Source organism: Symsagittifera roscoffensis, chromosome 2 (assembly GCF_963678635.1).
Source record: "Symsagittifera roscoffensis chromosome 2, txSymRosc1.1, whole genome shotgun sequence".
Lineage (NCBI taxonomy): Eukaryota > Metazoa > Xenacoelomorpha > Acoela > Convolutidae > Symsagittifera > Symsagittifera roscoffensis.
Genome location: NC_087063.1, coordinates 32,715,884 through 32,738,301, shown reverse-complemented (window position 1 = coordinate 32,738,301; position 22,418 = coordinate 32,715,884). Strand labels below are relative to the sequence as shown.

At 35.3% G+C, this 22,418-nt stretch overlaps 1 protein-coding gene across 3 annotated transcripts in view; it reads right to left on the bottom strand.

Moving 5' to 3' along the window:
• Window positions 1–3,421: 3,421 nt before the first annotated feature.
• Window positions 3,422–22,418, bottom strand: part of LOC134838937 (kalirin-like) — a 364,473-nt gene continuing 345,476 nt past the window's right edge. For all 3 annotated transcript variants that reach the window (XM_063854296.1, XM_063854295.1, XM_063854297.1), the window contains 8 exons: window positions 16,789–17,028; window positions 10,828–10,902; window positions 10,030–10,234; window positions 9,434–9,648; window positions 7,976–8,367; window positions 7,228–7,450; window positions 6,703–6,937; window positions 3,422–4,300 (listed from right to left, as the gene is read on the bottom strand). In XM_063854296.1, coding sequence (XP_063710366.1) covers window positions 4,149–4,300; window positions 6,703–6,937; window positions 7,228–7,450; window positions 7,976–8,367; window positions 9,434–9,648; window positions 10,030–10,234; window positions 10,828–10,902; window positions 16,789–17,028 — 1,737 coding nt within the window. In that variant the 3' untranslated portion in view covers window positions 3,422–4,148. The remainder of the gene's footprint in view (window positions 4,301–6,702; window positions 6,938–7,227; window positions 7,451–7,975; window positions 8,368–9,433; window positions 9,649–10,029; window positions 10,235–10,827; window positions 10,903–16,788; window positions 17,029–22,418) is intronic.

Genomic DNA, 22,418 nt, shown 5'->3' with positions numbered 1-22,418 from the left:
ATACACTAGATCTTTTGAGACTAGGATATATAGGAAGAAGATTATGCCCGGTATTAAACTAAGAAGTTGCACGAATCTATCCGGTCGAAAAAAAGTTAGCGTGACGAACAGACGGTGTACCTTATCTGAAACAGACAATTTAATAGAAATGTCTCTTCGTCTAAATGAATCTTCGCCAATATTTCAAACAATACGAGAAATACTAGGTATTGCACGAAGACCGAAATCACGGCGTAAACAACGATTAAACGACGGACCGATCTACTGCTTGATAAAACGACAAAAACCGCAAAAAGTATTTGTATTCATAATACTTTATTCAGTAAAATTAAATTTCCAAATATTAACATGAACACAAAAATATTAACATGAACTTCTTCAAAAACCTACTTGGTGCTGTATAGCTTATTATACAAAATAAAAAACAAAAGGGACGCAAAGCGAAGCTTGCAACACGGCATCGGCCCAAAAAATGCCATTGTGTAAAGAGAAATATGTTTTTGCAAAACAACAAACATATCCATCACTATAAAAAAAACACGAATAAAACAAATTAATTTTTTTTTACTGAAAAACTATGTAAAACTGAAACTAATTGAAAATTTTCTGAAAAAAAAAATAAAATTACAATTTTGAACTCCCAGGAAAACGCAGTAAAAACAAGGCTCATCAAAGTGAAAAAAAAAACTGATTGTGGATGGAACAAGTGTACATTATTATTAAATACGTGAATAGAAAATTTTTTAATCAGTCACTGAATACATAAGATTATTTAAGACTGTCCTTAAAAAGTAAGGGGGAAGTTGGGTGTTGGTAGATGGAGATGATTTTTGAATTACCAAGTTAAACTTTTTTATTGATGTAAATAGGAATGACCTACAACAAATATCGGTTTTACACAACCCTGGCGGGAGAATTGAGCCGGTGCGATGATTAAAGTGGATATTAGAATTCGGAAACTGCGGAAAGTTAAATGCTCTAATTGTTTTGCCTTAATTCATGAAGATATTGTGTTGATCTGTATTTGATTATATCTCTAGCAGTGGGAATTCTGTGTTTTTACCTCACGTGTATGACGCAATCCCTTGTGTATGTTCATGACAATTCGTATGCCCCATTTTATTTACTTTTCCAGCTTATCTAAATTTTCTTCAGTAAAACCATTCAAAAGCATGCATGGATATTGTAAATGACCTAATACAAGGGTATTGAGTAACAGGAATGTTAACACCGAGAAACGGATTCAGATATTTTGACTTAGTAACTTCCTACTTGCAGCTTGCAGGTTTCTTTGAGTTTCTTTAGTGATGGAGCAGAGAAAATGATGAACTTTAATTGGTTTAAATGAAAATCTGAGAGTATTCTGTTGAAACTGGATTCAATGAATTATGTTGCGGACATCGGATTTGAGTGGATACTCAGCAGTGTTGTATCATCGGCATACTGTCTAGAATTTCTGGCATATCATTAACATATAAGTTAAACAGCAGAGGTCCTAGTACAAAACCCTGAGGTACACCTAGTTCCAATTTAAGCCAATCTGAATATGCATCATTCACAATTGTTTGCTGCTGTCTGTTTTCTAGAAAAGAATCTGCTATACCAGCGGCTGATGGTTCAAAACCAACATTCCTCAAATTTTGTTTGAGGACGGGATGTGAAAGTGAATCATACGCTTTCGAGAGATGTAAAAGGCCGCTGCTGCTACATTATGTTTATCAAGATGGTGTCTGATTTTTTTCTGTTGTGTATAGAAGAGCATCATTGGTCGAATAATTATGCCTAAAACCAAATTGTTTGCGGTTTAGGATATTATTATCAAACAAAAATTGATTTATTTGAGCTGAAATTTTTAAAAATAATAATTTAGAGACAACTGGTGTTATGGAAATTGGTCGGTAGTTGATTGGATCGACTGTCTCTCCTTTTTTGAATACAGGAATAACATGTCCTTTTTTCAAGCCTTGTGGAAATTCAGCGTTCGAGATACATTCGTTTATTAGCATAGTTAAAATAGGGTTGATTATGTGCACCTTGTCTTTTAGGGCCCAAACAGGTATTTTACTCGGTCCTAAAGGCTTATTGACTGGAAGCAATAAAAATGCTTCAAATTTTTCTTTGTGAGGGACTTCCATGCTTTTCAGACAATGTTCCATACTTTGCAGAAAAGCTTAGAGCAGTTTAATTTGACTCATGAAGTTCCTTTTACGCAATGAGGTTATTTAGAAAAATACCAGTATATATGGAACCTATAACAATAAAATCTCTGAAGTAGTAACTAGGCCCATTTTGACTTGGTAATTTCCTACTTGCAGCTTGCAGTTTTCTATGAAATTCTTTAGTGATGGAGCACAGAAAATGATGAACTGAGTTTTATCTACATTTATCATGAATTGGTTTAAATGAAATATCGTGACGTATAATGTTTTTGGCTATGTTTTTTCTTGGAAAACCGAGACTGCAATTATAAGTCACGATATGTTTCCGCGGGAACAAAGCTACTTTGTTGCTACCTGGCAGTTGTTGATAAGTCATTTGAGATAACGTGGTGCCAGTATTTTTTCCGAAGATGCTGTTACTTCGAGGTGTTTCCAATTAAGCCGGAGAAAAAGACAACGCATGCGAATAAATAGGCAGGAAAGCTTGTTAGCACCATACAAAAATGTATCAAAAAACTTCAAACTCCAATTGAAGAATTAGTCACGGGATCTTCTTCTAATTTAGCATCAAGCTGAAAAACGAATTCACCTATTTTCTTGAGCAGTTTAGATCATTTTAATTTGACTCTTGAAGTTTATTTAGGCAATTAGGTTATTTAGAAAAAAAACAGTATATATGGAACCTATAACAGTAAAATGTGTGATGTAGTAACTAGGCCAAAAGGCGCTCATGCCAGCAGAATATTTCAGGTATGCAAAAAGTGCAGATCCTGTTGGGCATAAAACAATAATATTGACGTACCGAACTTTGACGTGTATATTCGCTAAATTTGAAGAATTAGTCACGGGACCTTCGTCTAATTTAGCATCTATTTTCATGAAAACCTGCTTTCCTTTCATTTGGAAGGAACCTGCTTTCCTTTCTTTATTAAGAAGCGAGTTTTTGAAAAAACAGGTCAAAAAAGCCGTTTTTGGAAAATTTTGACAAAAAATCGCGTTTTTTGGCGCGCTTCCCCTCAAAGTTAGTATATATTGGCGCCCAAGGCGCCTTTAGAAAAATTTTAGGGTCGGTCGTTCAAAAATGGATTTCTTAAAAAATACTAAAGGGGACCCTTTGGGTTGGCAGGGGGTCGAATCCCCCAAATCCGCCCCTGACTGTCTCCCCTAAATTTCTTTTGAGTTCAGTGTCTAGATCGGACTCGTCTCATTGTCATTCACCACTAAAATTGTTAGATATATGCCAGCCAATTTCTTTAAAAATGTCAGTCACAAAATTATATTTCACTGTATTGATCGATTTTTTGAAAATAATCATAACTATCTAACAACTTGCATATTAAGTTGTACAATTCCACTTTTCAGTTAAATTTGTTCATTATCCAAATGCACGGTATTCCAAGTCCAATATTCCATTTGAGCTTGACAGGTACTTGCAAAAAAACTGCGCAAGAAAATTTGTATCGTCAAGAAATCAATCTATTATTTATGCGACAAGCTGACAGCAAAATATATCGAAAGTGCCACACAATTTAGGAGTAATTCCAAGACAAAAATCCAACAGCAAATTGGGTAAATAAATATTTGCGGCTCCGTAAATTTTGTATAAATTAACTAATATATTGACATTTTGCAAATCTTTCTATCTAAACACAAAACTGAAATGATTACAATTACATCAACAGCTTACACAATTGGCATCAAGAAGGTACGTGTTGTAATTAAGGAGAAATATTGCTGCAGTTTCGAGAAGATTTAATCTGGCATTGTCTGTTTGTTTTGTGATTGATGACACTCCGTTGTAATTAATTATTAAACAAATCGACTAGGAAAATAGAAGCGCTTTTAGGATAGAAAACGAAAAAAAAAATTACATCGAAAGCATCTCCGCGGCATTCTAAAATGTTCAGTTGCTTCCTGCTAAAGTAAAGTACCTCTCTTCCGAAATGCTCGTTCATTTCAATTCCCGTCGATCGAAACTGATGGGTTCTTTCAAGGATTATGCGTTGTGAGCAGAATTGGAGGCGCGGAGACTGCGGGCTTCGAACTAGTGACGTTGGCTGAGGAACTGTTGCTCGAATTGCAACTGCTATTGCTGCTGTTCAGAAGCTGTTTCTTTTGGAACTCGATTGGCTTTGAGAGCGCTAAAAACACAGCTAATTAAGTTTCAGATGTCTAGTTATTTTAAAAGGAGCTAGATAGACATTTACGGTGAGCTAAAAAACAGCAAGTTTCTTGACAATGAACTGCAAATAAAACTATAGATGTTGGCTGCTTCATATCTAAAAAATTCATGCTTCATATCTCAAAAAAATCAATTTTTGTTTAAAATAATTTTCACACATAAAATCCTAATATCAAGTGCATCTGAAAGTGCAGATATGGGTATAGGTGAACCTGGACGACGCTGGATATGACAAGATCGCTGCGTATGACATTAATTTACTTAAAGAGGCGAAGGTGCAGCTTCGCAAACACGATCGAGAAAGCGGCAAAAATTCAGGAGCTTGTCAGCAAAATGTACAAAAAATCCAATTTTGCATGTAACAATTTGGAATGAAATAAACTAACGGTAACCATTAAAAATAATTGGCATTATACTGCTAATACAGCCTAGTGATTCAAAAAGGCCATCAAAAGCAGCTCTTTTATTTGCGACTTAGATTGGAAAACTAATTTTCATCGTACTATCACACAACGCTACGCTCGTGTAAAAACTGGATCAATAGATGATTATTCCGCTGCGATTCCTAAAAATTGAAATCCCGTTTTCGAAATTAAAAGTCAATGTCGTTGTCGTGAGCGTGAGACTTCTGCTGTTCGATGGTGAGTTTGCCTTCCTTTTCACAAAGGAATTGAACAGAACAGAAAAAATCACAAATCAAATTTGACCATGAAGAATTTTTAGACTTTTTCCTGAAAAAAAAACACAAATAGTAAAAGAAATGCCATGTCATGTGTATTGCGTGCCTACATGACTTCACGCGCTGAAATCTGAAAACTAAGGAAAAGGATTTCTTTTTAACTTGCTCTCGGAAATGTAATCAATTTCTTGAATTGAGTCTGTATAGCACGCAGTAGTAATTCGCGACCATTTTTGTACGACACGGAAAAATCAAGCCGTTTCTTGTCTACATTTAAAACATAGCCAACAGGCAGTTGTAAAAGATCCAACGAACGCAAGTAAACATGAATAAAACTTTCGAAATCGTAGAAAAAAAGATGACATAAAAGCTCCGGAACAAATTATGATTGACACTTTTTGCACATAGCTAACTGACAATAGTAATTAATTCAAGTAAACAGAAACTCATAGCCAACTGAGTTGGAAAAGAGTAATGAACGCAAGTAAACAGTAAAAAAAACACTGACTATGTTGAAAAAATCTCAAGTTTCGAATTTCACAGAAAAAAAAACAGATGCCCTTTAATCTCTTTGAATTTCTGGAACAATTTACGATTGGCACTTTGTTGATAACATTAACCCAACTTGAGAAAACTGGATCAATAGGTAAAGTTTTTATTCCGCTGGAAATCTAAAAATTAAAATCCACTTTCGAAACTGTTCACGTTTTTTTTGCGCCATTTCCACGTTCGTATCTGGAGACTGCTATTAATGTAACTTTCAACAGATGAATTTCAATATATACCTATAGCATATAAATAAATTTCAATAAAGCATATATACCTAAGTGAATTCATAACTGCATTAAATGTATAAATGCACATCTCTGGTTATTAGAGCTTTTTAAGATTTTCCTGAGAAAAAAAAAACAAAAAATCATCAAGACCTATATAAAAGTCTTCACTACGTTCATTACTCTTAATAAAATTAACCCAATTTGCACAAACTGGATCAATGGGTAATCTTTTTTATCTCGCTGGAAAATTTGAACATTGAATTTCATTTCCGAAATTAGAAATCGATCACGTTTTTCGGGCCTTTCACACTTTTTCTGTTCGATAGTGGAGTTTGCCTTCCTTTCATTAGAGAAAATGAACTGACCAAAAAATCGAGTCAAACAAAAAAAACGTAAATTTTACTTCCTGAAAAAAAAACGAAAAAAAATCATTACGACCTATATAAGAGTATTCACTACATTCATCAACTCTTAATAAGTGCTGGCTTTATATTCTAGGACTCGAAAAACCACATGCTCATTTTCATCAAAAAACGCATGATTCAAAGCATGATGGAGACATCGCGAAAAACTGGCCATAGCAAAGCAGCGGGCATGCCAAAAAAATTAACAACTATACTAGCAACAGTGACTTTCACTCCCCACATGCGGCTCAAACATTGATAACTTTTAGATAAGTGCACGCCATGATTTCGAATATAGACTTAAATCTCAGGTCAAATAGTTATGTTTTGCTGCGGATGATATAATATGCCAATTGACAGCATCCCAGAAGGCAACCACCAGAAAGCTGTTTAGCGATATTTTCATAATAGCGATTAGTTATTAAGCGGTTTCAGCAAATGGTGACATAACCCTGGTTCAAATCTAGTTCTCAATTATTCTTCTCGCAAGTCACCAACTCACCTCTCGCGAAGTCTCTGCGGTCCATGATGAGGTTTGTAATTGTGGTTGCCCATTGTGAACAGGTGGCACTGCTCTCAAATTGCAGCTCGTAGTTCTTGTCATTGCTGCACTCCAGTCTGAACTGAACAGGCGCAGCCGCAACACTACTCGACTCAGATGAGGAGGCCCCATTGCTCACTGATCCGTTACTACTGTTGTTGTTCGCCTCCACGATCACTCCGTTCATTGAACTGCCCTGTAAATCAAGCATCATTTGGATTTTTATGTAAAACACAAGTATTTAAGCGTTAAGTATGATTACAAATATTCAGTAACCGGGAACTAAAAACATGGAACTACACTATGATGACAGAAGTTAAATTGGTCCAACATTTCATTTATTCATTGCACTGATTGATAAGTTTAATATTTACAACTAGTTTTGATTTAATAATGTTGGAGAAATAGACGGCATCATCTTATCTTTCTCACAAAAACTTGTAAATGGCAATCTATATACACTTTTTCAAGTAATTGATAATTTACCTTGATAAAATTTTTGAAGAAGTATCTGGGTCCAATAAAATTAGAGGATCCAGAGCCCTTCTCCGCTTCAGCTACTAGCATGCTCTGTTCAAATAGGAACACGTGTCTCGGATCCAGATCTGCAGAGGCGTCAACGCCCCCCGAAGCACCCGAGTTAAGCTTCTTAGCGTCTTTTTTCTTGTTCGAACTGCTATTTAAGTTTGGCGAGCCCTCAGAGTAGAACCTAGTGTTGATAAGAAAATCTGCAGTAGTTGTCGCAATCAAATAAGTCGCAAAAAGAATTTCAAGTCTGAAAATTTGGAAAAATAAGAACAATTTTTATGCATCTACTTGCGACAAATTTTAAAACCTTAAAAGCATTAATTTATAAGGATCTTGTTAACTATTCCCCCCCCCCCTTTTATCCCCCCTATGCATGTATTATTTTTGACAACCGTTTCTGTATAAAATATGCATTTCGAAAATGTCAACAATTAAGTGGGTTTTCATTTTCGCGCGTTCGTATTTTTATTACTCACTATTTATATAATACCCACGTAAAAATTTTCAAATATTTAATTTCTGAAAATTGTTGTAAGCTATTGGAATTGTGGCCGCCAAAGTTGAATTTCTGAAAATCGAAATAGGGGGGGGGGGATAGTTAACAAAATCCATTTATAAGGGAATAGTTAACAAGATCTATTTATAAAACCCCCTCTCCATGAAAATTTCTGTTTGTATAATTCTTTTGCACTTTTTTGTGCCTTACCTCACAGATGCCTGTAGAATCAGTTTTCCTTGTGCCGTGATACTTCCATTCTTCCCGTCATAGTCAAACAGCTTTCCCAGTTGCATCATATCATTGACTTCTTTCGGGATCCTTGCCATGACCTTCAAACTCGTTCGCAAACGGTCCAGATGTCCGGACTCCTCTTGAGTCTTCAGCTCCTCCTGATGTTTTTCCAGGTGTCCGACTAGACCCTGCAGCATAAGCTGGTACCTCATGGCTCGCTGGATTGGCTCAATCAGGAGATCTTTCAGACTCAGCTTCAGGTTGAGAGTCTTCCTCAGATCGGCAAAGTAGCTGTCGAACTCGCCCATTATATAGTCAGCCTTGGGAAGGTTCAATGCGTATTTGGAATACATTAGGAAACGCCTCTCCTTGAAACACAAACAAAAATTTTAACTGAAACAGAATTTAGATCTACGTACAGCCGATACTCGATCGAAACCAGTTACAAAGCCAACAGACAGGCAATGAAGGCAAAAAAAAACAGAAACAAATACTGACTTGTTATTTGAAAAAATCAAGTCAAACCGTACAAAAAGTAAATTTGAGCCTGAAAAAACTTCCCAGATTTCCTGAAAACAAAAAATGAAGAAAAAAAACAATCACCGCCTATATAAGAGTCTTCGCTACGTTCATCAACTCTTAAAGCGCTAAATAACCGATTCGAATAGACCTTTATATTCTAGGACGCAAAAACTATAAATCGTCAAAACACGATTATTTTCATTAAAAAATACATGATTCAAAGCATGGTGGTGACATTGCGAAAGCAGCCCATAGCGGATTAGCGGGCGTATGACAAAACAGAGCCAACAGACAGTTGGAAAAGAGTCATTGAAAGCAAGTAAACAGAAACATAGCCAACAGACAATTGGAAAAGAGTCAATGAACGCAAGTAGAGAAAAGTCGCTTATATTTTGAAAAGATCTTTCAAAATTCCAAGAAAAAAATAGATGGCCTTAAAGCGCTTAGATTTTCTAGAACAATTTATGATTGACACTATTTTTTTTGCTCAATTTGAGAAAATTGGATAAATAAATAGGTAAACTTTTATTTTTAAACTGTTTTTTGAAATTAGAAGTCACTCAGGTTTTTAATGAATTTTACTTTTTCTGTTCGATAATGGAGTTTGCCTTCCTTTTAACAAAGGAAATGGACTGAACTTAAAAAGAAATCAAAACTCAAACCGAGAAGAAAGTAAATTTAAGCCTAAAGAAATTTTTTTCCTAAAAAAAATCATCGCGACCTATATAAGAGTCTAAGCTACGTTCATCGAGTCTCTAAAAGCCAAGTGGTGACTCTAACTGTTTCGAATAACTTCTTCATCTATTCACCACAGAAATCAATTTTTAAAACTTTCATTAAATTGCGACAATCTAGGAAACTCGCGCAGAGAAACTTGCACTAAGTTATGACGCACAAAGTTATGATGCTCACGTGTTTAATGAAGCAATTAGCGACTTCTAGCAGGTTGTCGGCGTAGCAGGCAGAGCCTAACGCGGGCAGGAGAGTATTGCGGTGCCACTCGTAAATCTGTCGGATGTTGCCCCACACGATATGTAGTCTGTCTGCCAGCTCGGCGGGCACCGGAATGCACTGGGATCCACTGGACGCTGCTGTTAAAGTAGATGAGGCTGAGTTGTTTTGAGCACCTGAAAACAATCACATTCAGCACACAGAACTCACTCAGCACAAAGAATGTTCAGCTCATGTTTGACATGAAATTTCATTTAGCAGGGCTTTTTCTCACATCTCGAGAAACGCATTGCCTTTCCTGCCTTGCTTCTGTAATTTAAAGTTACTAATATCAAGCGACGGGAAAACGTGATTAATTCCAATTCCCATTGTGCTTTTAACATTTAATGAATTGTCAAATCTTCGCATAGACAAAATGAATTCAGAAAAGCAATTGAAAAATTCGGGAAGATTTTGCATGACAACATCTAAATCCTCAGCGAAAATGTGGCACGATCAGAAAATTGCTCTTTTTAATTTATTCAGTCCATCTGAACTTGTCGCAACTCCCTCTTCACCTGTCGTGACGTCAGAAGCAGAATAGGGTGACGTGTTGTTGAAGTTGGCTGTGGTGTTTGTAGAAGTTGCAGCCATGTAGTGTTCCACTATGGTGCCCAGACTGTGCACGTACTTGGCCTCCGTGTCCGCTATCTCGAACACCATACACTCCCTCTTAGTACATGGCTCACGTGGGGGGTGGCCCACTGTGATCTCATCCAGTGACTGAAGCAAAACACCATGTGATTATTGTTGTTATGGACCATGGACCCTGTAAACCATGGACGCTTATAAAGAAGTTGTTACCACTCCCACTTTTGTCTTCGAACTTACGTTCAATTGCTTCGCCCTGTGCTGAGCTTCTAGTTGATTAAAACATGCTCATACATTAGGTCGGATAACATCAGGATAAAAAATTAGCTTATATCCTTTGGATCATTAACGTTTAATTTTTAACGAACAACACCGTTAACCTTTCAACCAAACCAAATCAATACCAAATAGCAAGGCTATAAGTGCCAGTCATTCATCTTAACCTGCATTCCCGTCCTCGATATTCCAGACTTAAGATATAGAGCCAAATATGATCTTTTTCTCAGGTATAGATTCAGAAAATCATCATGATTTTTGAATAAAGCGAATATTAAAGGCAACGCACTGGCTTATATGACGTCACGTAAGAAAGTATTTCAAAAGAGCTTTGATACTTGAATTATTGTTGGTAATTTTCATCACACTGATTTTATCTATACAAATCAAGCATTACTGGGCATTCTCCAATTGTTACACTTGCTTTTGGAATTTCTTGGTGTACTTACCATGCCCTGGAAAGGACAGATATCGGCGGCCGATTTATTGCGTCTCATGTCCACAGGAGCAGCCGCTTGATTAGACTGAAACCAAAAATTTGGATTAATCTTACCTTTACAGTTGTTTCCCTATGTTGTCTCTAGGCAGTAGTGGATTTATGGGAGACACCCCCTTAGGGATTTGACTCTCTACCGACCCAAAGGCTTCCCCTTTGTACTAATTTGATATATCCATTTTTCAAAATCAAAACGGCCGACTTAACAATTTTTTTAAAAAAAGTTGACCAAAATTTAGAAAATCTACCAAAGAAGTTTTTTTTTGTAGTCAAACTTGAGCGTGATGTGATAAAAATACTATAAAAATGTGTAAAAATTTTTAAAAAATTAGGCATAATCTAAAACACTAGTCTCCAAAAAACGAACAAACAAAAAAGGAAGATTTTGAAAAAAAAAATGGTTTAAAAGTTTTCGCTTAAAATTTCAATTTTTTTTTGAAAACTTTCATTGCCAATTAAGCTTAAAACTTAGCTTCTAAACATCCAAATTTGATGAAATCAAGTTTTCGTAGCATAAATAGCCAGTTTTATGTGCAACGAACGTTTCTCGAATGCTCTACTAGCTCGAAATTAGACTGAAACTCAAAAATTTCAAACTAGTTACTCTCAACTCTGGTGCAACTACAAAGAAGTTATGACTTTAATATGATATTCACTCAACCCATTCTAATGATTACTCGTAGTGACTCATTTTGCGTGCAAAATACTCAGCCAACAGACAGTTGGAAAAGAGCCAATGAACGCAAGTAAACTGAAAAAAAAAAACACTTCTTTTTGAAAAAATCTCATCTTTCGAATTTCAAAGGGAAAAAAGATGCCTGTAAAGCTCTTTCAAATTCCAGCACAGTTTATAAATGGCTTTCATGTGATAAAATAAACCTAATTTGAGAAAACTGGATCAATGAGTGAAGTTTTTGTTTCGCTGGGAAATCTAAAATTAAATTCCACTTTCGAAACGAGAAGACGATCACGTTTTTGTGCCCTTTACTCATTTGCTGTGCTATAACGGAGTTTGCCTTCCTTTTAACAAAGGAAATTAGCTGAACTTGAAAAATCAAATTCAAACCACGAAAGGGTAATTTAAGCCTAAAAAAAAAGACTTTTCCTGGAAAAAATCATCGGAACCTATATCTGAACTCGTTAATCGAGTTTTAAAGAAAAAACGGAAACATACAAGAATACAAAGTTCATCTGAATTTTCAATGATTGGAACAACAAGGATATACAATCGCTATGCAAGTAGCACAAAAAGGCTCCGACCAAAATGATTTCAAGAAAATTTTCAAATAATTTAAATTTTATTTCCTGTAAATTTTACTTGTATACAATGGGATTGAATTAGGCGAACAAAGCAAAAAAGCATATAACTATAGTTACAAAAACGTTACAATCTAGCGAAATAAATCTGCAAAAACAAGACGTGAGGTCAGCCTCTTAGCAAACAGTCTAATTTAGTCTTAAAATTTCCAAGAATCCGAATCATAACCAATAAAGCTTCGATATGATAACACACTCAACTTCTTAACACACACTCAATTTTTAAAAAAAATGAAAAACGATCCGAAAAGAGCAGTCGGAACAAAAATGACCATGTGAGAGAACTGCTCTACGTTCCATAATCTCCGAAAGTTCTTACAGAACAGCAACGAGTTGTTTTCTTCGAATTTCTTTCATACGAATTAGAAAAAATACACTAAGTTAATGCGATATCTTGACTCAATAATTTGGCTATAACTTGGCTAATTTAGCACAATGAAAAGGAAAAACATTTATAAATTTTCCTACTGTCACTAACTATCTTGAACTCAATTACTTGTAGCATTGAGAATATATTGGCACCCTTTAAAAATAAAAACGACTGAAGCATCAAAAAATACCGCCAGTAGAAATTAAGGCGACAAACTAAGCAGACACATGATAGACCACAAACTTCAACAATTTTGAAAATCCAGTTTGCAAAAAGTGCAGGACCTACCCGGATTTGAACTCCAGATATATATTGTCCTAAGAATTGACATTACATTACCTCTTTGCCAAAACCGCAGATCCAGTCATTAAACTTAAATTACCCTTAACCAAATAATCAACTGATTCTGCTAGACAAGTTTTCAATCTGAAAAATCTGTTTCGACTTGATAACGATTGTTGATAAGAAGCGTAAAATCTATTCAAAACAATGATGCAATTTTCTTTCGATCGCCAAAGAGGGTCCAAAAACACCCTAAATTATTTCCTAGTAAATCTAAAAACAGCAATTCCTTCACATAACTAAAAAACCAAAAGAAAATATTTCAGTTGATCGGATCAGCATCAAAGGAAGTGACAGAATTTTAGAATTTATGCATATTATGTTGTTTTTTCCTCAAAAACAAACTTTCGTGGTCAACAATACGGAACCGCAACAGAAGACAACTCGCAAGAGAAGACAGCTTCCAAATTTTAAGTAAGGAAAGCGGCTTAAAATTAAAAAAAAAAACTTAAAAAGCGAACTTGGCAAAAAGAATGGCTTGCACCGCTGCACTTACAATCGGCACAGTTTTGCTGTTCGATAAAGATGTTTACCTTCCTTTCAACAAAGGATATGTAAAAGACTATACAAAGAAACTCATCCTGCACAAAGTTATGTAGTGTTTTCATTAACTTGATAAAAAAAAGGATTACCGTAAACAATTGAGAACCGACCCAAGCATGGACATGACATCTGCGCTTAATGAAAAAAATCAGTCTTTTATAATGAAAAAGAAAATTGAATTTTGGAGTTAGCAGCTTGAGATATATTGAGTTGGAAAATTTCTAAAATTTCTGAGATATTTCTGAAATCGAATTTTAATTATTATGTAGTTTGAAACAAATAGCTTTTTCCTGTTCATTTGATAATTTTAAATTACATAAACTGTGTTAATTTGTTAATAATCGAGTAACAGAGCACATTTTCAAAAAGCCGTAAAGGTGCCGCCAAAAGTGGCACCAATATTTGCGACTTAGATTGGAAAAAAGAACAGTCGTACTATAACACTACGCTCACTAAAGCCCTTCTAGTCTAGATAATATGGAAAGCCAGTCACAACTGAATCTTTTGAAATCAGATAATAATATAAACATAGATATAGTCAACCGGTTAAAAAAATGTAAAAAGAACAAGGAAACGGAAAAGAGTTGACTGAAATTTTTTGAACGTTTTTCACTCACAAATTTCGAACAAAAAATATACCATGTATAGCTCTTTGAATTTCAAGAGTTGTTTATGATTGGCGCTTTTCTCTCTTTATGATTGGCAAAATTATCCCATTGAAAGACAACTGGTTTATGTCCATTTTTAAAACTAGAAGTAATTTTCATGACCTTTTACAGTTTTCATGACCTTTACACTTTGATGGAAAAGGAAATTCTGCTAGGGAACTTAACTTCTAGTAAGCTTTTCCAGAGCTTATAAAAAATCAGTTCCCACGCACTTACCTTTCAGACGTAAACGCTATTTCTCGTAAGTTCAGAAACGGCAAACGAACTAATTCCTCAATTACTTGAACTATTTGATGCAGTTAGTTTATCGATGCCTGGGTAACGTTTTGCTCACAGGTATCATTAACATTTACATCAAAACTTAGAGAATACGGTAAGTAGAGACGCAAATCTGCCACTACTGTTTAGAATAAAAGTCATCCTCCCATTAAACAAAGCTGTTCAGCTACGGAAAAGATTATATAACTATTTCCGTTTTAAAACGAACAGCGCGACAAACGTAAAAACCGAACACACGCCAATTAAATTGAAACCTTTTAGAAACAAGTTGAATACGAAATTCTTTAAAACAGACAGCCGCGAGGAAAAAAGGCTAAAGCCAAAAATGGTTGTGTAGAGTTTACACAATATAGATCATCAGTCAATAAGTCCCTTTCTTTTTTCCGCTGAAAATCGATAAATTGTTCCGTCTCATGTGGATAAGATAATCGAATATAGGAAAAGAAACTATGCTTAATTTTCATAATACACTTCATTCCCGAATATTGATTAGCTCCTGAATTTTCACCTATTTAATATATATATGCAAAAATTGCAGATAAATTCTATTGATTTCGACAAACTAGAGGCCCAGCTAAAACTGGCCGTACTTGTTTGATTTTTTTTTCAATTTGTTATACTTAAGCGGGATGAAATGGGTTATTCCAAAAATGAGCTTCGCCCAAAACCTAGGTTGTTTCTCTAAAAAATAACTAGAGTGAAACTTTTGATAATTTTGAATTTTCCCCAAGGACATTTTTCTTACAGATTGAATCTTAACCGTTTATGGACTAAGGCTTCCCATAACCTGTTCCAACCATTATACACTTGATATCAGACTAGGCAGGGCAATTTCGAAGAAAATCAAAAAGTTTCAAAAAAGGACGAGAAATCAAAGGGTGACTTTTCTGCGGGTCATATAATTTCATAACACTTGTTTCCATCAAACAGGAATTGAAACTTAACATGTTAACCCACACATGTAAAGGAAGTTTCGAACAATTCTTGGAATGAGATAGTTTGAGAAAGTGAAAACTTAGCAAAAATTGACACAGAGGAGAAGCTGCGCTTCGCAAACACTTGCGAGAACACGACTAAAAAGCAGCTCTATCAAGTGAAGTAAGATAAAGTAGAAATAAACCTCGAACTAGCAAAAACTCAGCTACGTGTAGGATTCGAATCTGCGACCTACTTCAATCAAGAGATTTTGAGTCTCACGCATTATCCACTCAGCCATGCAAGCTTAACAACCGACAAACACTAGTCACTAATAAAGCAGCTATATATGCTAACAAATTGCCAATGCAATTCAGCAAAACTGGCATCAAAAACAAATACACTCAACTTTTCAAATAATAATTTGGAATATATCAAACTTAAGGCATCCACACTAACTGTGCATGTAACAAATCGCAAAGCATAAAACCACAGCATAAATCAAATCACTTTTTTCCGTTCATTTGATGAATTAAAAATGCATCAACTGTGTTAAATGTTATGAAAAAACTATTTTTACTCGCTTTGCAAGTGTAAGGACTTTACTTAAGATTTGCAGTAGAGGATTGGCTGAAGATATAAATAATAAAACAACCAAAAGACAGTTGGAAAAGAATAATGAACGCAAATAAACAGAAAAAATAACTGACTTTCTTGAAAAAATCTCAACTTTCGAATTTCAAAGAAAAAATAGAAGCCCTTTAAGTTCTTTGAAATTCTAGAACAATTTATGATTGATACTTTTTTTGATGAAATTGACCACTTCGAGTCAGAGAGGCGAAGCTTTGCTTCGCAAACAGTAGCGAGAACACGACAAAAATCAGCTCTATAAAAAGCAATAAATATAAAAAGAATTAAGCCTCGAATTGGTAAAAAAAATCGGCTACGTCTCCAATTCGATCTGCGACCTACAGATTATGAGACTCACGCACTAACCACTCAGCCACGGACGCTTAATAAATCACAAATACTAGCCACAAATAAAGCAGAGAACAGATGCTAAATTTCCAAAGTTACAGATCGTGATTATAGCAAAACTGCCACCAAATAAGTGAACACTTAATTACCACTTTTATTTGCGAGTTAATTTTCACAAAAAAAGGTTCGTACTAATACACTACGCTTGCAAGCGTAAATCTGGATCAATAAGTAAAATTTTTATTTCGCTGGGATATCTGAAAATGTAATTCCACTTTCGTGGTCTTTAAACGTTCGCAGTTCGATAGTGAAGTTGCCTTCCTTTTAACAAAGGAAATGAACCGAAAGAAATAAAACGCAAAAAATTGCGTTTTAGCCTGAACAAATTTTGAGTTTTTTCCTCAAAAAAACGGAAAAAAATTCATCGCGACCTATATGTGAGTCTGAACTACATTCATCAACTCGTAAACAGCTAAGAGTCGGGCGATTTCATCGTACGTACCAGGCCGGACGAAGGAGACAGTTCTGGCATGGGCGGGGGAAGTTGGCTCTGTGAAAGTGAACCCTGGTCTCTCTCTAGGGTTGCATTGACAGAGGAGTCCCCGTACGCCCCTGCGTTATATGGGTGATTCTGATTGGTTGACGAACACTGGTTAATGCTGTTCGGGTCTTCGTTGCCTTCCTGGATTGTGCAAGTGGAAAGATGGGATGAGATGTTCTCGGCACTGTCAGCTCTCGAGTTCTGAAACAAAATTCAAAGCATTAAATAATTGTCATAATTGATACAAAGTATATATAGTTCATCAGCAAATTTTTGCATACGTGTATACAAATATGTATATACGTTTAGAGGGGAACAATTTCAATAGAAAAAATATAACGTTTTTTATCCAAAACTTTGTGCAATGAAAAATGACTTTTTATTAAATATTAAACATACGCTGCATAAAAAATACTGATGAGTCGATAAGTCCCTTAGATACTTTGATTGAATTTCCTGGTAAAAAAAGCGTTTTAAAAACCGCATTATCTAAATTTAACTTAAACTCTATTTTTTAGTAAGTACAAAAATGCAAAAATATTTCGTGGACTCGATTGTCAAATTTCAACCAACGTTTGGCACTATAAAATAGCTTCCATTTTGATGGTCGCTGCCGAAGACATTAAGCTGTCGTCTGAATACACGCATACGACTATTCGACCCTCCTGAACCCGTGGACCCCAATGTATCACACGAATACCCTTTCTTCAACTTCCTGTACAACCCCTTTGCAGCCTTGTTCCATTTAAGACTTTTCGTGCGACCTGAAGATGGCTTCGTTTCGATGCATGGCAGTTGGTCGGATGCTATTTGGCTAGATAAAAGTGTCTGACGCTTCAGTGAAGTCGTTTTCAACGCTTGTTCGTTCGTATCCGAATCAACTGCTGTTTTACTTGAAGCGCTAATTTGTCCCACGCTATGCAAACTTGTATGTGATGAAAATGGTTCACAGTATGTTGAATTTATCGTTGCCCCAGATTGCAATACTGAATTTCCAGCTTTCGCATTTTCTCTTTCTACTTCTGGGTCATGATTGTCGTTTTCTGAGATACTTCTTCTGTCGGATAAGAGCTTATTTTTGTCTTTCAGGTTGCATAAACTCGTCGTGGATGCCGTCGTTGTTCTTTTTTCCGTCAATCTTTCAGGAGTAGAGTCTAATTCACTTCCCGAAGAAGCAGCACGTAACCTCTTGATTCGAAACATGAATTAAGTAGCCCGATTTGATTCAATGAATCACCGATAACGAATTATACAATTTAACACCAGGGTTAAGATCAAGTTTAAAGGAGCTCTGTAAAGCTTAGTACCCCCTCAATAAGATTGGTAAATGTCATAAAGTTGAATAATAACTTGAATAGTCAGACAAACAAATAAACCAGTTAAATAGCCAAATTACATATTATGAATAGAACTATGCGGTATGACCTAATTTAGCTTCACGCAACATTGAACCTAAAAATAGTTCGGTTGATCTCCAGGAATTGCTTGAGATTAGGATACTTCAAACTATCTGACTGGTGTAAAAGCCGTATAACTAACTCATTAATTAGGGCTCGAGTAATTGAAAAACTATCAAATTGGGCCCGGGGCACTTAGGACAATCTTTTTTACTGGATCCTGTAATTGATTTCATGCCTCATCGCGCTCAAATTGGCAGTCACAAACAAATAGCCCACTTTTGGAACTGCTTCCTGAAATTGATATCAGTACAAACTTGGACAATTTCAAGGTTTACAATCCGAATTTAACAGGTGAAAACAAGACGAGATTTATTTGAAAGAAAGCGCTAACTGATTTGGATTGAAAGGACAGAGCGCAGTTATCGATATTGCGTTCAAAGCACTCGAACAGTCCTCAAAATCCGTCAGAGAAACAAGTTACTCTATAACACGACGGGACACCCTATGCTCGCGAAATAACCGTCCGAGCAGCTACTGAGAAAAAGAAAATTGCTAGTAATGCATTGGCAAAGCACGTTGGTACAAATCCCGTTGTTCCCGTAGCCAGCTAATGTTCAAAGAAAGCAATTCGATAAAATATGCAGAGAACAAACAATTATTAAAGTAGTCTGCAAACATTCCCAATTATACACGCTTAATAAGCAAGGTTGCTACCACCAGACAAGACAGAGCGAGTGGCCTGGCACAGTGGTGTAAAAGTAGGAACGGTTCGGCAAACCTATATTTGACCAACGTAAACAACCCAGGCAACTAGGATAAAAAGGAATTAAAAGTTCAAAATATAAACAAATATTCTTCTAGTCTTAAAATATAAAAAATTATTCTAGTCTTAACTTTCTTTGAAGATTCACTGGAAGACTACTTTAGAGAAATCACAAAATGAGGGTGCAATAATTTACAAATTTACCAAAATCTGTAATGCAGAAAATTCCAAAAAATGCGTATGGTAAGAGAAAAAACCTTAAGAACGCAAATAGATTAGGCTGATGCCGATGTCTCCAAATGAAGATATTGATTGCTTCAATGAGCCAAACCTGAGCCAGATTTAAATTTAATTAGCCTGGAGGAATTTGAAATTTGCAAGTGAAATTTAGAATAAAAGCCAGTGAAATGCGTATCTGGTTGAATTGAGTTGTAAAAAGGAGAGATAAACATGTCACAAGCAGGCGTGCTTTGAAAAAAATATATATTGAAGATCAGACACCGCATATTATCATACTCCCCTCTCACCGTGAAGTTCACTCTGTTTTCTAACTCCGTTTTATTAGCACTCTAATAAAATTGAACAAAAGCAAGTCTCTAGCTGGAACAGATATTCCTTTCAAAAACAGGGATCATCTTGGCTTTCATTCTGGGGAAAGTTCCGCCTATAATTTGCATAATCAATGAGAGCAAACGTACTTTTTCATCAGAAAAAAAAATCAAATTTTCGACGTTAAAAATAATGGAAGGTAAAAAAACCATCACTGAGATCCCAACTGGTCAAATTATACCAATTTTTAATCTCGTCCTGTCAATTATCAGCTCTTATTGCTCGTTATTTTATTTTAGACAGTACGACGTCCATTTCAATTTTCCGCGGGATAAGCTTTCTACTGTCCGGCGTTGATTGAGCGAATCCGGTAAATGACAGATTATTGAGTCTAATTCAGACACCATTTTCAATTGACACGTAGGACGCGCTGTTAATGAAGAGGATGGCCAGTTAATGCATTTATACATTTTAGAAAGCATAGATTGATTATCAGAGAAATCGAGCATTTGAGAACTGGAACGATTCCCTTGATGAAATGAAATGGATGACACTACCAGTTATAACAATGACAGAACTCGCTTCGATAATCAGAGTGAACAACACCCTTGGGAGTCAGAATTCCATTTTTAAAAATTATACTTCCCATGGACACTCGAAAGCTTTCTTCATGAATCAATCTACACTGCTCAATTTAAATGCAACAGCAAACGAAGTACTTCAAATTACTCGCGTCTTTTCGTTATAATGAAAAATGAGAATTACCAATAAAGGCAATATATGATTATAAGACTGGTAAAAATGAAGCTTTTTTATTTAATTCCTCGTTTTTCCCCCATTTTTTGCCGTTTTCTGCTAATAAATTTCATTAAAAAAACGCGTTTTAAATTATCGCTTAATTCTTAATTTTTGCATTTTTTCAAGCTTGATTCATTGTATGGGATATCAGCCCTGCATTTAAAAGCAAAACCAGTCCAATTTTGTAATAAAAACTTTCATTTTCATGTTTTATCATTTAGAAGGGGATATAACCGAGAAGACCCAATTATTCGACCACTTGGCCCATTGAAGATATGCGTCATTTAGGTGATACGGATGTACAAAAAATGTTAGACACAATGCGTATTTACATTTTGACAGCCAACAAGAGCAACCAAAAAAAGGTTATCCGCTTGCAGAGTCACAGCAGCAAATTGGTGACCGCACGACTAGCATAAAAATAAAAACAACAATAATAATCCTTTCAAATTGAAACTTGCCTATCTGAGAAATAGAAAATCGAGAAATTAAGAAAATCGAGAAATTTCTTAACACAAAAATTGTGATCAGTCACACCCAGACCTGTAATGGATTCAACCGAACACTGAGTGCCCCAAAAATGTGAAATATGTAAAAACAACTGTGATTTATGCTTTTTCTGCATAATGTATATAACTGACTATAAATGGCTTTTATGTTTTGATTTTTGGGTCTTTTTACTTAATCCGCCCAAAAAAACATCACATGATTGTCTAACAGTACGAGTTGCTCAAATTACTCGCTACGGTCATATTCATTTTCAAGCAACCAGATTTGAGCAGTTATTTTTTTCTAATGTTACAATTTTGGGCGGATTAGGCAAAAAGACCAATTTTTATCCTAGTCGATACGAATTTTAAATTTAAAACTTTTATGCTAGTCGAGCTTTATGCTAGTCCATACACCGCCCAGCAACCTTTTACATAAAGTTATACAAATAAACAGGATAGCCAGTTACTGTACAAATAGCACACAATGTTCCGACCATAGTCATAAAAAAAAAACAAAAAAAAGTTTTTTCAAATTAGTGTTTTCTTTTCTGTGTGGTCTGATAAAAAAATCTGAACGAAAAACCAGAACTTGGGTGAATTCGAAATTCACAGTAGAGAAAAGCAATAGGTACAGCAGTTTTCAAAAAAGACAAGAAAAACAAAACATAGCCAACTGAGAATTGGAAATGATTCATGAACCCAAGTAAACAGAAAAAAACACTGACTGTTGAAAAAATCTCAACTTTCGAAATTCAATGAAAAAAAGATTCCCTTTGAGCTCTTTCAACAATTTATGATTGGAGCTTTTTTGATAATATTAACCCAACTTGAGAAAACTGGATCAATAGGTGAAGTTTTCCGCTGGAAATCTAAAAATTAAATTCCACTTTCGAAACTAGAAATTGTTCGTTTTTTTGCGCCATTTAACGTTGTTATATGGAGAGCGCTATTTACGTAACTTTCGGCAGATGAATTCCGGCTACATGCAATCATAAAAGCATTTATCTGTATGAGTGCACATCTGTAGTTATTAGAGCGTTTCAAGACTTAATACTGAAAAAAAAAACACCAAAACCTATTTAAAAGTCTCATTACTCTAAGAAAATTTGACAAATTGTTTCAAACTTTTTTGCAGAAACTTCTGTAGTTTTTGAAATTGTTGATTACCAAAATGGCGCCAGAAAACTCCAAATGATATTTTTTATCGAATAAAACATAAATTTTACGGCTTAAATTAAGCATTGTAAGCCTGCTCGCTCGCTTTACTCGCTCGAAAATAGACGAAAAATCGAAACCTTCTAACCGGTTTTTCTCGACACTGGAAAAATCACAACTGTAAGGGCTTTAATATGTTACATCACTCAACTCACTCGATTTGTGGTAGCTGATTGTGTGTGAAACAAAAACCAACAAACAAACCCGAATACAAAATTCCTCCCCATTTTCAATTGTCGGAACAAATGAAATAAGGACGTTTGCCGGACTGTTACCAAAGTCCTCTATAGATAATAATTTTACGATTTTGAAACTGAGTGTATCTGCATGCATACGAATATGAGGATTGTCACGGGATATGCAATTTTCCAATTT